This window comes from Nicotiana attenuata, unplaced genomic scaffold (assembly GCF_001879085.1).
Source record: "Nicotiana attenuata strain UT unplaced genomic scaffold, NIATTr2, whole genome shotgun sequence".
NCBI lineage: Eukaryota > Viridiplantae > Streptophyta > Magnoliopsida > Solanales > Solanaceae > Nicotiana > Nicotiana attenuata.
In genome coordinates, this window is record NW_017670555.1 from 193557 (window position 1) to 211354 (window position 17798).

The 17798-nt window shown below is 37.1% G+C and overlaps 1 protein-coding gene across 1 annotated transcript in view; it reads left to right on the forward strand.

The window, feature by feature from the left end:
• The first annotated feature begins 3351 nt into the window (after nucleotides 1–3351).
• Nucleotides 3352–17798, forward strand: part of LOC109240906 (mRNA-decapping enzyme subunit 2) — a 16330-nt gene continuing 1883 nt past the window's right edge. The window contains exons 1-7 of the mRNA XM_019407588.1: nucleotides 3352–3685; nucleotides 5751–5902; nucleotides 6545–6672; nucleotides 7767–7862; nucleotides 14110–14262; nucleotides 15182–15285; nucleotides 15364–15431. Of these exons, the coding sequence (XP_019263133.1) occupies nucleotides 3606–3685; nucleotides 5751–5902; nucleotides 6545–6672; nucleotides 7767–7862; nucleotides 14110–14262; nucleotides 15182–15285; nucleotides 15364–15431 (781 nt within the window). The 5' untranslated portion in view covers nucleotides 3352–3605. The remainder of the gene's footprint in view (nucleotides 3686–5750; nucleotides 5903–6544; nucleotides 6673–7766; nucleotides 7863–14109; nucleotides 14263–15181; nucleotides 15286–15363; nucleotides 15432–17798) is intronic.

The window sequence follows — 17798 nt, forward strand, 5'->3', positions numbered from 1 at the left end:
GCACGTATTTAGAAGTTTTTGCTATCGGATTCTGAAAAATGTGAAGGTTTGAAGAAAATATATGAAGATTTGAAGATGGGATGAAGATATGAAGGTCTGGGTTGAAGATTCAAAGAGAAAGTATGAAGGTTTGAGGATGAAGATATGAAGATCTAAGGAGCAAGGTATGAAGATTTGAAAGGGTTAAAGGTAAGTGGAAAATTCGAGGGTAAATCAAAGAGCTCTCGAATCGGAAAGTGGGGAAGTGAAAAAGAGGTTGGAGTTTTTATAGAGGAAGGACAATCAATGCATGACGTTTCACATTCGAGGACAGTCAACCGACAGTTGACACGTGTCCGAAGTCAGAACAACGCGAATGATGGGACATTTCGTTGACCCATCAATTTGGCTATAACGTATGAAGGAAGACACCGGAGTACATTTATCGCTTCCCGTTGCTTCGATAAATCTACCCTCCGAAAAACGAGAGAACTATCTGTGTACAGATAAAATCGGGAGCAATGGCTACCCCGAGTCCCCGGTGAGAGAACAAAATGGGAACACAAATCCGTGAGGTTATAGTCGAGGCCAAAGACCCCTCATATCGAGACCCAGGAAGATTGAATGGTATATCCGACATCGAACATGGTAAAGCGACGCACTTCGGATCGAGTATAACTTCTAGACCTCGGGAGATGCGGTGGACGATAATTCATGACAGATATGGGGCCGTAATACTCGCCCTTAACCAGATTTTACAGCACGAACCTCGTTCGATATCGATTATGGATCAACAATTATCGAAAAAAAGAATATTTTTGCCTATTTTAGACTTATACTATGACTGAAATTCTCATACTTTATAAAGGAAAAGTTTTTCTTTTGTCGGACACATTGTAACACGCAATTCAAAGGAATAAAAGTTTACTTTTATCTTCTAGCTACTGTTAAAGGCATTACTCACTTGTTCTGTATTTCATTCGCGACTGGGCTTGAACCGAGGGTCCAATTAAGGACGAGTTCATTTTTCAATCTAAGACCAGGCTTGATCGTAACATTTGCAATTGGTTTGATCGTTTATTTCGTCTTTAATTCATTTATCTGTCATTTATAACTATTCGTGTTGAATTAAACAACGTATCCTTTAAATCGCATACAAATTTAATTGTTACCCAATTTTGGGGTAAACACTTTGAAACGACATTATACACCTTGGTTTTGATAGAAAATCCTTGATTATAATAATTTTGTAAGTGATGACAAAGCAACTATCATACAGTCTTGTGCTCTAAACAAATTTTGTCTCCACGAAATTAAACAGGATACTTCGAATTTTTGTGTGATTAATGGAGGAGCAGGAGAGATTAATTTACAAAAAACTTTGATATTTTTATTTTAAAAATAAATTACTACTATTTCAATAATCTTTCACTTGAGAAAACTTTGGGGAATATCATCGGATTTTGGAAAAATATCAATCAAGACACGATATTATCCAAGTTATCTTTTTTATAGGGTGCGCGAGTGACATGTCTGAATTACGGGAAACTTTAAGGCCTCATCTGTTTTTTTTTAAGATTAAGATGTCTGAATTTGAATATACATTAAATATCAAGATGTGTATGGAGATTAAGATATCTGAGTACACATCTGAATATATTAAGATGTGTATTAAGATCTGAATATTAAAAATTAAGATTGTTCGATTTTTAACATCTGAATGCATAAAATTTATCTTTATTTGAAGAATAATAAACATAAAATCCAAATGAAATACTAACTAATCTAATATTCTATCAATAAAATATATAATTTTTAAAAATATGATAGTTGTTGGTGGTGATGGCTAACAGGTGAATGCCGACTAAAGGCGGTGGTTGGTGGTATTTTGGTTGATGATGGTGGTTCATGCTAGTAGCTAGTAGTGATTGGTAGTGGTGGCGATTATAGTGGTGGTGGGTGGTGATAGTTAATAATGGCGGGTGGTGGTTTGTGATTGAGGAAGGTGGTGGTAGGTTATAATGATGGGCGGTGTGTTAATGGTAATGGGGTGGTTGGTTGTGGTAGTTGAGGTGGATAAATGTTGACTGTGGGTGAGAATGATGGTGTTCCGAGCGGTAGGGATGGTGGATGGTGATGGTCGATAGTGGTGGCGGCTATGATTGAGGATGATGGTGGTGGTGGTGGTTGTTGAGTATGGTGGTGGCGGTGGTTGAGTATGGTGGTGGTGGTGGCATGGTGGTAGTTGATAATGGTAGGCGGTGGCGGCAGTTAATAATGAATATGTGATAACATCTTAATGAAATTAAGTCTATGTTATAGATCTTAATCTTACGGACCTATTCAGATCCATTAAGTAGTTGTGAAGTAAAAAAAAATACTTAATGATTAAGATCTGAATAATTAAGATTCAGACTTTAAAAACAAACACACTTAATGTCTGAGATTGAATGATTAAGATTTAGACCTCCATTAAGTGCAAATAAATGAGGCCTAAAAATGGCTCCGTATCATTTCTTTCTCTTTTTTTTAAATTTTTTTTCCAAAATCTCAAAAAAGAAAAAGTTATATCCTTTTTTAATTGTTATGTTTTGTTTTGAATTTCATGGTGAAGAAACTAGTCAAACACTTCATGTAATCAAGAAATAATCTAGCGTGATATTGTCGAAATTTAAATATTAAATGCTAAATTTTACTATTTAGCATAATTACTCAATTAGATTTTAGTACTTAACATTGATTATAATTTAAAAAGAGTTTCGAATTAGAAATTGGTTGTTATACGATGAATCAAAAGATAGCTAACGAACAAAATCTCTACCAATAACTACGATGGCTTGGGATAGGATAATCTATCAAATTTCACATGTTGTTGAATATTAAATCGGATTTACTATATAACATTAATTGTGATTAAAAAGGAAGGCAAATCGTATATTGTCTAGCGTCAAACCACGAATTAAAGCACGAGTTATAACCTTAACTACTCAATTGAATTTTCGTGTATACCACAATTTTGATTGAGAAAAGGAAAGCAATATGCAAATTGTCTAGCATCGTACTACAAAATCAAAGTGTCACAAGTTCAATATTAATATGTAAATTATGACTTAAAAAGGTATGCAAATTACACATTCTTCAACCTCATACCATGAATAGTTTTAGAAGTTTAAACATTAATTGCATAATTTGTTTTTAGTACTTAACTTAATTATGATTAAAAAAGGTATGCAAGTTACATTGTCAAATGTCATATCCCGAGCTTAAATCTAAACTCTTAATTGGATTTTAGTCGTTAACGTTAATTATTATGATGATTAAAGAAAAATGAGAGTAAATCACAGAATGAATTTCCGAGAATACCCTCACCATCATCATTCAGTATTCAACAAGTTCAGAACCAGAAAGAGGGAAAATCAGGAGGAAGAGCTTTTTGGGTTCAGTTTTTTAAGAATAATAAGAGCTCTTTCCTCTCGACTTTGACTCCGACTCTCTCTTTTTCTCTCTCCGTATGTATACTCATATGCGTATACGCTGAGCATACAAAAATACGTAGTAGTATATGTATATACGTACGTGAAAATCTCCAGATCGAAGTTAGGGTTTTAGTTTTTTAGGTCTTCAAAATGTCAGGGCTTCATCGATCTTCTAGCGCTCCTTCAAAAAATGGCCTTCCTCCTCAGGAACTCCTTGACGATCTTTGCAGGTGCCTACTGCTCTTTATGTTATTGTGCAAAACTTTATTTATTTATTTATTTATTTTTTGTTGCATTTTTAGTGATTCAAGCTATTTTTCGGACTTGGTTGTGAAATAGTGTACTTTTAGTGATTATAATTTCAAAATTTAGCTATAGTAGTGTTAATTAGTGTTAACTTCGTGCACTCAAGGGTGTGACCTGGTTAATGAAGTGGTAAGAGAACCATGATGTCTCAATTCAGATCCCAGCGAGGCAATACTACTAGGTGATTTCTGCTTAAAGCCTTGGTGGATAGAATTATCTCGATACCTGTACTGGTGGGAGGTAGTAGGTACCCGGTGGAATGGTCGAGGCGAATGCAAACTGGTCCAGTCATTGGTGTCATAAAATTATATAGTGTTACCTTTGCCTATGCGAGCTGCCCAACGGCTATTGATCTTTAGTTAGGATAAAAAAGGATGGTTGTGGTAGGTTGATCACAGTGTTAAAAGCTAGTGTAAATAAGGAGGATCCAATAGAGAATGAAATGGACCTCAATTTAAGATATAGAGGATTAACATCCAATGGTGTAGGTTAGTGATGTAGTTGGAATGAATACCATGGGAGATTAAAATGTTAGAACTCCGAGAAAGCAAGAAAAGTTAGGTTAATTCTTGTGATCTATATATTTGGTGCTTCGCGTCATTCGGTACTTTAAAGGTAAGATGATGCATGTAGTTGAGGGAAGTAGTAGATTCAAGCAAGCTGACCTGGTTGCCGATGTTATAAGAAGTAGCAGATTCATGTAAATGACCTAATTTGGTATTTGAATTGAAGTTGATTGATTGATTGGGTCTTATTAGTTGCATGTAATTCAACAGCTTCATGTGATGGAGAGTTCTCTTGTTTCGTTGGAATTATGACTACCTAAGATAAATTTAAAAATGTGGGAAATGGAATTCCTAATTTCTTGAACGTAAGGGCAAGTTCAATTTCTTAGTTGCTGAGACTGTTGGGACGGAATAAAGGAAGGAACGGGTAGTTCTTCTACTTGAGTATTTTATGCCCTGCTTAAAACAAATACTACCTTTAAACTCTTTTGTTCTCACTGTGTTATAAACCTATTGCTTGTTCTGACAATAGTTCCTACACTTGTGATTGAATTCATTGAGATGTGTTATCCTAGGCGTGTGCATCATTGAAACCAACACCTATTTTTTTTTTAATGACGCACATCCGATCTAGCTAGTATGCACTTAAAATAATCCATTGGCAATCCTGCTATAATCCAAACGTATGTATCGATTAATTCTCCCCACCAAGTCTAAAGGATATCGGCCCACACTAAGTGTTGTAATTGAAATTGAGATCTACAGCTTCCAAGTTGTTACTCCCGTTTCAATCACTCAGCCAGCCTCTAGTGTTTTGGGACATCTGTCGAATTATGAACATGAAAGTGGGTTGGTTAAATTGGCATCCGGAAGACACAAGTAATGATAAAGTATGGAAAAGGGTAGAAGAAACGTAAGAGCAGAGTTCTTTGTCAAAAAAAAAAAAGAAACGTAAGAGCAGAGTTTGCCCACCCGTGATTGACACAAGTTCCACTTATTTAACATTCGAGGACACATGCATGTAGTGTTAAATAGGCAAGGTGATCCAGTGTTGGAATGGAATGGTGTTCAATAGAGTAAAATGGATATAGAAGTCAGTATAGATCACCCCAAATAGTTTGGCAGTGATGAGTGGTTGATTGATTGATCAATAGTATAATAACAATGCTTCCATAATTAATCATTCATGAATGTTTGCAATTTCTTCAGTATTTTATTTGGATAGGAAGACATATTGCTTCCTTTGGTCAATATTATAACATGGTAAGCTAATTTTTATCTCATGGTAATGAAAGCTTATGACTTCAATAAAATGCATTCTTTCCTGGCATATACTGTATTCTATTTCATCTGCAATTACTTAAAGTTGGGTCTAGCAGCCTGTTATATTCTTTTGACTTTACTTGATTAATGGTAGATAATTGTGAAATTATGCATTTTTTATCTTTACTTGATAAATATGTTTCCTTTTCTTTTGACGCAGTCGGTTTGTTTTGAACGTGCCAAAAGAAGATCAGCAATCATTTGAGAGGATTTTATTTCTTGTGGAGTATGCACATTGGTTTTATGAAGACAATTCTGTAGAAAAAAATCCATCATTGAAGTCTTTCACTCTCAAGGAATTTACATCCTTAAGTATCCTTGATGATAGGACCTAGGTCGACAATTTTTTAAATGCAGAGTATTATCTTGCACGCAACTTACCTCTTTCATTGGGATTTGCATGTTGTTACTCTTTCGAACTTGAATGCCCTCTGTTCTTTTTTCTTTGCATATAATTAGCCACTTGACATGCTTTCCACCAATTTGATTGCAAAGTATGACGTTGATATTAATAACCCAAAAAAGGGGCGCGGGATGACGGATAATTGTGATATTGCTATTGTTCTCCATAGTCGTCATTATATATACTCGTTTCTTTTTTTTCCTATATGGTCATTGTTGGGCCAAGGTTCAGGTGTTTCTCTTAGGGCTGAGTGTTTTATTTGTATTCTTTCCCTTTTTTTTAATTTGTTTAAGGAGCTCCCTGAACATGCAAAATGTTCGTGAAGATTGGAAATAAAATCTAAAGAAAGAACTATTTTTGATAAGTAAGGGTAATATTTTTTATAAGATTATCTGAAGAAAGAATTATGTTGACAGTATAAGGTGGACATATATGATAGGGTCACTGTTTTTGACTTTCGTCCCTAAGTTGTTTTGCTTACTAATTCCATGTTGGCTTGTGTATCTGGAGACGAGCATATGAGCATCCCGGCTTTCCTTAATCAACGACAGTGTTTAACAGTTGTGATGTTTTAAAACCATATGTTCCTCACATAGATGACATATTCAAGGACTTTACCTCTTACAAGGTTCGAGTTCCTGTAACTGGGGCCATCATCCTTGATGAAACTTTTGAAAGGGTAAGTCTCGTTTGCATTGAGAGCTGCATATTCTAGTTCCTTCTCCTTAAGAGATAAATATCATATTTGTCAGATTCTTATAGTTGATTGGTGTTCTAAATTTTGTGCTTTATTAAGCCTGTTACATTTTAGGACCTATATTCATGTATGACCCAGTCCCTTATCAAAAAATTCATGTATGACCCAGTGATTAATATGTTACTGGAACTTAGAACATTGCTGCTTTGACTTTTTGAGGACCTATATTCAGTTAACTGCAGTCATTTCTCTCTCTATTCTTTTTAGTTCGATGATTATCCTTTTCCCTATTCTAATTTAAAAAGAACAAAGGATATAGTGAAAGTTGTTGCGAATTATCAAGGCCTTAAACTTTTGAGTCATACAATGAAACTTTGGGAAAGAGTGGGAGCATAGATTTAGGGACATTACAAGAATGACAGAGAATCAGTTTGTATTTACCCTGTCGATCTACGCCAGAGACTATATTCTTGCTAAGAAGATCTATGGAAATTTATCGCGCGAGGAAGAACAACTTACACATGGTGTTGACTGTTCATTGACCTGTAGAAAGCATATGATAGAGCACCAAAAAATGTCCTTTGGTGGTGTTGGAGAAGAAAGGTATTCATATTAATTTATGAGTGCCATAAAGGGCATGTATGAAGTAGTTGTTACTAGAGTGAGAACAATAATAGGAATATAAATGAGTTTCTCATAACTGTGGGTTTACACCAGCGATCGGAGATTTTACACCATGAAAAGGAAATAGCTATGCAGGTGAAAATGTGTTACAATATACTCAGGCAGTGAAGCAACCAAGAGCGGAGATTTTGCCACTCCGAATTCTATTCTATTTCAAATTAGTGAAGTTCCGTTATGGCATCAAAAGTTCCTTGAATTCCCTGAGTGTTGAAAATTGAGTTAATAATTGGTATGCCAGAAGGTTTTTTTTCTGCTTATGGCCATGGTTCTTGTCTGGTCATCTTTTTGTTGTAATGTTTCAAGGTTCTATTTCCTGATGTACTGTTGAGTTCTTGTTCAAACTGTGTCTTTTGGATTTTAAGTATCTCATGGATTATTTATGTCAAATACAGTGCTTGCTAGTAAAGGGATGGAAGGGTTCAAGTTGGAGTTTTCCACGTGGGAAAAAGAATAAAGATGAAGAGGACCACACTTGTGCAGTTAGAGAAGTAAATTCTCTTTACCTTTTTGTTAATCAAGAAGTAAATTCTTTTTAATTCAACAATGCTCCAATTGACATTAAAGATTCATGTAAATGTTTGTGGAGCATTCTTTCGCTTCGGTTTTCTTAATACCTTGTTGCTTCTGATTCTTTTTCATCTTGTCTTTAGCTGAGGGTCTATCGAAAACAGCCTCTCTGCCCTCCCACCTCTGTGCCCTCCCACGGTAGGGGTAGGGTTTGTGTACACACTACCCTCCCCGGACGCCACTTGTGGGAACCTATTGTTTTTTTGTTTTTGTTTTTTGTTGTTGTACATGTTTGTGGAAGCATACAAGGTTATCTGTTACTTGATTGGTTTTAGTTGATTTAAGGTGACTGATTTTGCCTAAGAGATGACAGTGAAGGATAAAGTTTGGTAGCGATGATATAATGGCTCACCCTACCTTTCTGAGTTCCATCATGATTAGAGATGCACATATAAATATCTTACTAGCTGAACTTCTTCTCTGAATTCTTTAAGTAAGGTGTCATTCCTTTTTTTCCATTAAAATTCATGTTCTTCTAATGCAGGAGATATCTTTATTTGCAAAAATTACTTAGCTCAAACTACCTTAGACCTTTTGCAAAGATATCGTGGGTGGGGTGGGGTGGGGTGGGGGGGGGGTCTTTCCTTGCAGATAGTTGGGGCCATTAGGAGGGATTTCATCAGCCGAGATGTAATTTGGCTTTTGATTTGTCTATCAATTATTGAGTTGTGATCCAGAAAATTTTGTCGATTGTTTCATATGTAGAATTTTTATCCTACATGAGGAAAATAAGATATACTTACTCCCATTAAAAGGAGATCATGAGTGAAACACAATCCTATGGAATGCGATGGGGATTGGATAAACAGCGAGGGGTCTGTTCTTCTGCACCTACTACCAACTCTCCTTTCCTTTCTAACCTAGATTTCTTTTTTAACTTTTAATTTCTCAGAGGCTCAAGTATAACTATAACAACATTAATCAAAAATCAGACGGTAATGACATTTATCGAACTAGGGATAAAAGGTTTATCCAATTCTATGTACGTCTTCTTGTAAATGCCAGTAATAAGGTCATCTGAATTTACTTTTAAAGCTGTTCAAGTGAAGTTAACATTCTATACATGATGAGATCCGATGCCTTATGCTATTTGCGCACTATATTGTGTTAATTGATGAAACTAGGGTGTCAATCAAAAGTTTGAACTATGGAGAACCTCATTAAAGAGTAAGAATTTTAGGATAAGTAGAAGTAAGATTCAATAGGTGCATTGCAAGTTTAGCCAACATAAGAAGAGCGAAGTGAGGTATGGGATTGCGGTGTGTAAATGCAAAAAATTAGATAATAGATACCTATGTTCGATGATCCGGATCAAAATGGTATGGTATGATCGATGAAGATATACACATGGAATCAAAATAAGGTGGTTAAAACGGAGAGGTGCTACCGGAGTGTTATGTGATAGAAGGATAACTACAAAGTGCAAGTAGCATATATAGAGCATAATCTGAGAGGTTTCTTGAGATAATCTGGTCATGTACTAAGTCGACCTCTAGATGGACCGTTCCATAGGCCTAAACAGTGGTGAATGAAGGTGTTAAAAAGGGGACGAGGTAGACCTATAATCACATGAAAAGAAGTTATCTTCAAAGACCTACAATCTCTTGGAATCCATGCAAACCTAGCAAAAAACAGAGCACAATGGAAAAAAAAGATAGGTATAGGCGATACCAGTTAGTGGGAATTGCGTTTTAGGCGAAACCAAGTTCTTGGAAATTTGGGAAGAAATTGCCACAATTGCAAAGTGGACAGCTTGTTAGATTTGCTCAAAAGACTTAGGGAGAAAGATGGATTGATGAAAGTGGGGATTTTTTGTTTTGGCTTGCATACAGCAGCAACATATATTCTGCTAAGTCTGGTTACAAAGATGCTCTGTCTTTTAGAGGGCGAAATTGTTGACTGGCCACGACAATTATTGTGGAAAGCAAAAGCTCCTCCTAGGGTTGCATGTTTTTGGGTGGATAGTTTTAAATAAAGCCCGTCTCACTCTTCAAAATTTGCCAAAAGAGGCTATGCACCATGCAGCAGAGCCTACCTGTGTCGAAATTTCAAATCATTTGTTTTTGCATTAAAGAAAAACATGGAGTTATGGAACATTTTCCAACGGCTGTTCAATATTGCATTAGCGATAGCTAGTAGGTTGACACAAGTCTTTAGCAGCTGGACTGGAATGCTGATGCAAAAGACTTACAGGAAGCAACAACAACAACAACAACAACAAACCTAGTGAATTCCCACAAGTGGGGTTTGGAGAGAGTAGTGTATCTTGGGAAGGCAGAGAAGTTGTTTTTGATAGACCCTCGGCTAAAGAGAAGATTAAAAGAAGCAGTGGCTACAAGTAGTAAAAACGGTAAGTTATTAAGAAAACGAAGCGAAAGATAGCAATCAACAATAAGCAGTAATAGCAATCTATGAATAGGAAGGATAGCAAACTAGCATTAGTGCTACCGGTCTGAGAAAGAAAAGGAAAACGCACAACTATGTACTAACCTTCTACCCTAATCCTCGACCTCCACACCCTCCTATCAAGGGTCATGTACTTAGTAAGCTCCAACTGCACTATGTCCTACCTAATCACCTCTCCTTAATACTTCTTTAACCTACCTTTACCTCTCTTCCTACCCACCAAGGCCAACCCTCACACCTCCTAAGTGGGGCATTTATGCTTCTCCTCTTCACATGCCCGAACCATCTCAGCCTTGCCTCCTGCATCTTATCCTCCACTGAGGACACGCGCACCTTTTCCCAAATAAGAAATAACTTCATTCCTAATCTTATCTGACTTGGTATGCTCGCACATCCATCTCAACATCCTCATTTAGGTACTTTCATCTTCTGGATATGAGAGTTCTTGACTGGCCTACGCTCTGCCCGATACAACATAGTCGGTCTAACCACCACTTTGTAGAACTTACCTTTAAGTTTCACTGCCACATTCTTATCACGTAGGATGCCGAGTGCGAGGCTCCATTTTATCCACCCTGCTCCTATACGATGTGTGACATCCTCATCAATCTTCCTATTTCCTTGTATCACTAACCCAAATTGAAACTTCCTCTCTTGGAGATAACTTGTGTATCAAGCGTTACATTCATGTTCGCTTCGCTAAACTTGCACTCTAAATATTCTATCTAGGTCCTGCTCAACTTGAAACCTTTAGACTCTAAAGTCTGTCTCCAACAGTGTTATCAAAGGCGCGCTTAAGCCTTAAAGCGAGGCTCAAAACACGTTGAGCGCTTCACCTCGCTTAACGGGCGCTTCAGTGTTGTCATCAAGGCGCTAAGGCATGCTTTTCCTTGCCAATAAGCGTAATCCTGAAAAGGCGACACCAAACAATTGATATTCACTTTATCGTAAATTATCTTCATTTTTTTGTCCATATATTTGGTATGCATGCTTATAGATATTAGGCTTGGACTACACATACATATTTGTAGTTTTACTCTATTTGCGCCTTTCTTCCTTAAAGCCCACACTTTATTTGCGCTTTGCGCTTAAAGCCCCAACATACCTTAGAGCTTTTTTGCGCTTTTCGCCTTTGATAACACTGGTCTCCAAACCTCCAGCCTCTCATTAACACCACCTCGCGTCATGTCAATCAGAACTATGTCATCTGCAAATAACATACACCATGGAACCTCCCCTTGAATGTGTCGTGTCAACACGTCCAATGCCAAGGAAAATAATTTGGATCCCTGTGGGAGGAGCAACATCAAAGATGCATAAGAGGAATTTGCTATTCTGTGCACCAACTCAAACATTTTTATTTATAACTTGTCATTTTGGTCAAAACATGAATATGTAAATATCATAGATAATTGATAAGTTTCCCTAGCTATCCGTGTTAAGGATAAATTGGTCTTATGACCAGTTTGTATATGCTTTTGTACATGCACCTTGTTGGTGCTTCAGTAATCAATATTTTGTTATCCTTACCTTTTATCCAAAAAAAGAAAAGAAAAAAGGAATTAGTCATGTTAGTACGTTCTGCAGGTCCAATGGTTGCTAGTAGTTTTTAAGTATTGTTAGAGATTTACATACCAATAGAAGACATAGATAACTTCTAGTGTTAGAGAAACTAATTTTTAATTTGTCTGAGATAAGTTTAAATGGAGCAATATGGACAATGAGGATTTGTACCACCAACCCCAACATATTTAATATTGATTATTGAGGGGTAGATGTCGTGACTTGTTGAATTTGAATTTTTTTTGGAAAGAAGAGACATCAAATATTTCGTAATTAAGGAGAAAGCTGTTTGGACCAGTCCATGAAGAAAATTCAATTTAAGTTCTACATGAGGAATGGGTAGTATGTGGTTTGTACTTAACGTCCCATGGTGGTACTGGTGTATCATGGTATAAAGGAGGAGCAATGGCCGAAGAAGATGGTATAAAGGAGGAGCAATGGCCGAAGATGAAACTTGTGGTCTTAAAAGCTTAAAGGTAAAAGCTTTGTGAGCCATAATATTTGTGTGGCTATAAAACTTCTCATTAAGGGTCAAATGAGTAAAATGAAAAGTTTAAAGTTATATTTTCTTCAAAATTCAAATATAGAAATATGTCATCCTTTATGGAACGGTCTAATGAGGAAAGTGTGTCACATAAATTGAAATGGAAGGAGTAACATTTTTGGTTCCTCTATTTTTGGATCAAAGCTTTGTGGTTCAAAGGGAAAAGAGCAGAAACTGATTTAATTTCTTTATTGTGAATGGATCAGTTTATCAGAAACTGAGTTACAAGCTATCTAGAAGTCACAGAAAGTCTGCAATAGTTTACTTTTATAGTAGTTTATTTTAGGATCATACTTTTCTCTGTTTTAATAAGTTGGCATGGGATCTGACTGCTCCAAATTGAAGATTGTTCTTCTTCCGTTTCAATTTAGATGAATCTATTTCCTTTTTGGTACGTTTCAAAAAGAATGACCCCGTTCTAAATTGGGAAATAATTTAACTTAAACTTTCAATCGTACCCTCAATGAGAAGCTTTTATAGCCACAAATACTCTGGCATGTTTAACACTACAAGTTTTAAAGAATTTTAGCCACACAAAAGTTATGGCTTGTTTAGGACCACAAGTTTTAAAAGACTTTATTTTTTTCTTAAACTCCGTGCCCAGTCAAATAGGTTCACATAAATTGGAAGGGAGTAACTGTTATGAAATCTTGGTAATTCTATATGTGATTAAGGCCTCATTTGTTTGTTTTAAGATTAAGACGTTTGAATCTGAATACATATCTGATGAAGAAACAAGATACTGAATCTGAATATGAAGATGTGTATTAAAATTAAGATATTTGAATCTAAATGCACACCTGAATATTAAGATGTGTATTAAGATCTGAATACTAAATGATTAAGACGGTTTGTTTTTTTAACATCTGAATATATAAAATCTATATTTAAAAATTAATAAGCATAAAATTCAAATAAAATACTAATTAATCTAATGGTGGTGGTTCTAGGTAGTAGCTAGTGGTGATTGGTAGCAATGACAATTATGATTGAGGATGGTGGTGGTGGATGGTGATTGTTAATAATAGTGAGGTAGTGGTTGTGATTGTGATCGGGGAAGGTGATGATGGGTGGTGGTAGTTTATAATGGTGGGCAGTGCCGGTTATGGTTATTGATGGTGATGTGGTGGTTAGTTGTGGTGGTTGAGGTGGGTGAGTGTGTAGTTATGGTTGAGGATGATGGTGGCAGGGGTAGTGGGTGGTGGTAGTGATGGCGGCTATGGTTGAGGATGGTGCTGGTAGTAGTTGATAATGGTAGGTGGTGACAACAGTTAGTAATGAATGTGGATGATAGCATCTTAATGAAATTAAGTCTTTGTTATAAATCTTAATCATACAGACCCATTAAGTGGTTGTGAAGTAAAAAAATACACACACTTAATGATTGAGATCTTAAGGGTTAAGATTCAGACTTGAAAACAAACACACTTAATGCCTGAGATCTGGATGATTAAGATTTAGACCTGCATTAAGTGCAAACAAATGAGGCCTAAGATTATCCTTTGGGGAGCTGGCAGCAACAGTTTATTTCTATTTTTTTTTTGTTCTCTTGCCCTTTTCATGGACAACCTTAAGTAATTACCTTCCATGGTTTATCTTTATACAATGCCCGGTTTGACTTCAACTATCTAAATCATGCTCTGTATTGGATGCAGGTCTTGGAAGAAACAGGATTTGATGTATCAAAACTTCTTCATAAAGATCAATTCCTTGAAATGACATTTGGACAGCAAAGGGTGCGGCTTTACATAATAGCTGGAGTGAAAGAGGATACAGCATTTGCCCCACAAACTAAAAAAGAAATTAGTGTAAGTGAAATACTTTGTGCATTTTAAAAGCTGAAAAGGAGATCAGTATAGCAGAAACACTCTTGTCGAAGTGTAATCCGTTTATCAATGTCCTTTTCTTGTTATCTTTAATAGATGGATTTATGCTGTTCCAACTAAATTAAAATATTGCTAATATTGAATTACTGTATGGTCTATTAGTACATTTATTTTTTAGAATGATGGTATATCATTTGCTTGCCTTTGTTGACTTTAAGATTATGTGTAAGAATTTGTTTGTTGGAGCCCATGCTAATAGATAATTTTCTGAGCTTACTACCTTAATTTAATACGACTATATGGAGCAGCAGATTCCTATGGAATTTTACTCGCCATTGACTTCGCATTTCTCAGTGTCATATGCCATGTATTATGGGTACAAAGTTCAGTGATGACCTGTTGAATGAGATGTATGTTATGTAGGTATGGCATGCTGATACATTTCAGCTGGATCTTATAGCCATAATTATTTGGATGAAGTATTGAACTTTATTTTCGGAGGAACAATTGAGTTACTATTGCAATGTCAATCACAAAAGATATGCTAAGGAGTGTCTTTCCTCTCATGATTATGCATGAAGTTGAAACTTTAGATGCTATCTAGAATTACACTTCTTTAATTGGTTGACATCTGCAGGAATCTTTGAAAGTTAATTTTTGTAACATGGACGTTATTTTGCTCTCCCATTGGTTACTTTAACATTGATAATCATTCTCTATACAACGCACAAATTGCATGCAAACACGTGCATGTGTTCTAAAATTTACGGATTGTATATGAAGCTGGCATGGTATAATCACTTAGGTTGTATATATGCAAAGCGCATCTTCAAATACGAGAATCCGACTGTGACTGCTTCCTCTGGGAATTAAAATTTGTTGGTTTGCATGTTGAATTCAGGAAATTGCATGGCAAAGACTGGATGAACTTCAACCAGCAAGTAATGACGTCATATCTCGTGGGATGACTGGCCTCAAGCTCTACATGGTTTCTCCATTTTTAACGTGAGTGAAATGCTTAGTTTCTAAGCCTGGAGGATGCCCTTAAGTTGTTTCGCTAATGATTCCAAATACTTTTCACAGATCTTTGAGATCGTGGATTTCAGCACATCAGCCTCCAGTAGCACCTAGACTGGATAGACCTTCAAGAGGTGCATTCTTTCTCCATTTCCCCAAATCCTCTCTTCTGTAGTAGCTAACACGTCATCTAGTAGGTTGATCTTGACTGTTGTTTGAATTCGATTACTTATCTATCCTCCGGGAAACTAGCTTAATGAAGTTTCAATTTACATCAAGTTGGTTGGGTTAGAATGCCGGTCAATTTTATATTTCTCCCATTTGAGATGAATAGTCATATTTTACTGCAGATTACTTGTATATCTAACATCAAGATAAAGTGGAAACTTTACTCTTTGCATCAAACTTTGAGACAGTAAGGTAACTAAGATGATGATCCAAGTACGCATTTCAAAGATTATAAATAGTTTGGAACATATTAATAGGGTAAGGTGGATCTCTGAGGGGGGGGGGGGGGAAGCCTTGCTGTAGCCGGTAAAGTTGCTGCCATGTGAACCAGTTCAGGTTTATGCCGGGGCGTTCGACTACGGAAGCCATCCACCTTGTTAGGAGATTGATGGTGCAGTATAGGGAGAGAAAGAGGACTTGCATATGGTGTTCATCGACTTAGAAAAGGCGTACGGTAAAGTTTCGAGGGAGGTTTTGTGGAGATGTTTGGAGGCTAAAGGTGTACATGTTGCTTAGCTAGGGTGATTAAGGACATGTATGATGGAGCAAAGACCCGAGTGAGGACGGTGGGTGGGGACTCGGACCATTTTCCAGTTATGATGGGTTTGCATCAGGGGTCAGCACTCGGCCTTTTTCTGTTTGCCCTGGCGATGCACGTACTAACGTGCCACATTCAAGGGGAGGTGCCATGGTGCATGCTATTTGCAGATGATATTGTATTGATTGACGAGACGCGAGACGGTGTGAACGCGTAGTTAGAGGTATGGAGGCAGACCCTGGAGTCTAAAGGTTTCAAGTTGAGCAGGACCAAGACAGAATACTTGGAGTGTAAGTTCAGTGGCGAGACTCAAGGAGGGGAAGGGGAGGTGAGGCTGGACTCGCAGGTCATCCCTAGGAGAGGCAGTTTTGAGTACCTTGGGTCTATTATTCAGGGTGATGGGGAGATTGATGAAGATGTCACACATCGTATTAGGGCGGGATGGATGAAATTGAGACTCGTTTCCGGTGTTTTGTGTGACAAGAAGGTGCCACCGAAACTTAAAGGTAAGTTCTACAGAGTGGTGGTCGGACCGACGATATTGTATGCGGCTGAGTGTTGGCTAGTCAAGATCGCTCATGTCCAGAAGATGAAGGTAGTAGAGATGAGGATGTTGAGATGGATGTGCGGGCACACCAGGTTAGATATGATAAAAATGAGGTTATTCGCGACAAGATGGGTGTGGCCCCTATTGAGGACAAGATGCGGGAAGCGTGGCTTAGGTGATTTGGTCATGTGAGGAGGAATACAGACGCCCCGGTGAGGAGGTGTGAGAGGTTGACATTGGAGGGCCTACGGAGAGGTAAAGGTAGGCCAAAGAAGAGGTGGGGAGAGGTGATTAGGCAAGACATGCCGCAGCTTCAGCTGACCGAGGACATGACCCTTGATAGGAAGGTATGGAGGTTGAGGATTAGGATAGTAGAGTAGGTAGTCTAGAGTGTTCATAGCAGTAGTATTGGCATGCAGTCTCGCTTTCTGTTGGTAGTAGGTTTTTATGACTAACTGTTTTCTTTCATTGTTGGATCACCTTACTATCTTGTTTTTATTCTGTTTTTTATGGCTTTTTGGTGCTGTCCCTTCTTGTCTATATTTTCATTAATGTGGTGCTTATGCTTTCCTGAGCCGAGGGTCTATTGGAAACAACCTCTCTATCCTCACAAGGTAGGGGTAATGTCTTCGTACGCACTACCCTCCCCAGACCCCACGGTGTGAGATATTACTGGGCATCATGTTGTCGTATTGGAGGTGATTTGGACTGATTTGGTATCAAAATTCGTAGTTAAAATCTAGTTCAAAAAATTCTTCTGTGACCCATATATCAAACACGTATCACGCATATATTTCACACACAGGTATACATGGATATATATGTGACACATTTGATACAGATATGATACATATGTGATTCACAAATGATACACAATGTGATACACATTATTTTTTTCCATGTTCATCCTCTACTTCGTATTTTCAATTCAAACCAACTCAAAACTCTACGAAATCATCCCAAAATTGGGATTTAAACTCCTTAAGATATATCCAATCTATTCTAACAATACCCACTCAAAACAAAGCAAAAGATTGACATTTTTTCCGCTACAAATAGCTAATTGGCTAATGTGGGTAATATTTTATGCATTGGCTAATTTTTGTACTAACTTATGAGCTGACATAACTGATAATTTTCCTTATGTAATTCCCTTTCTCCCACCATTGAAACCACTTCAAACCCCCC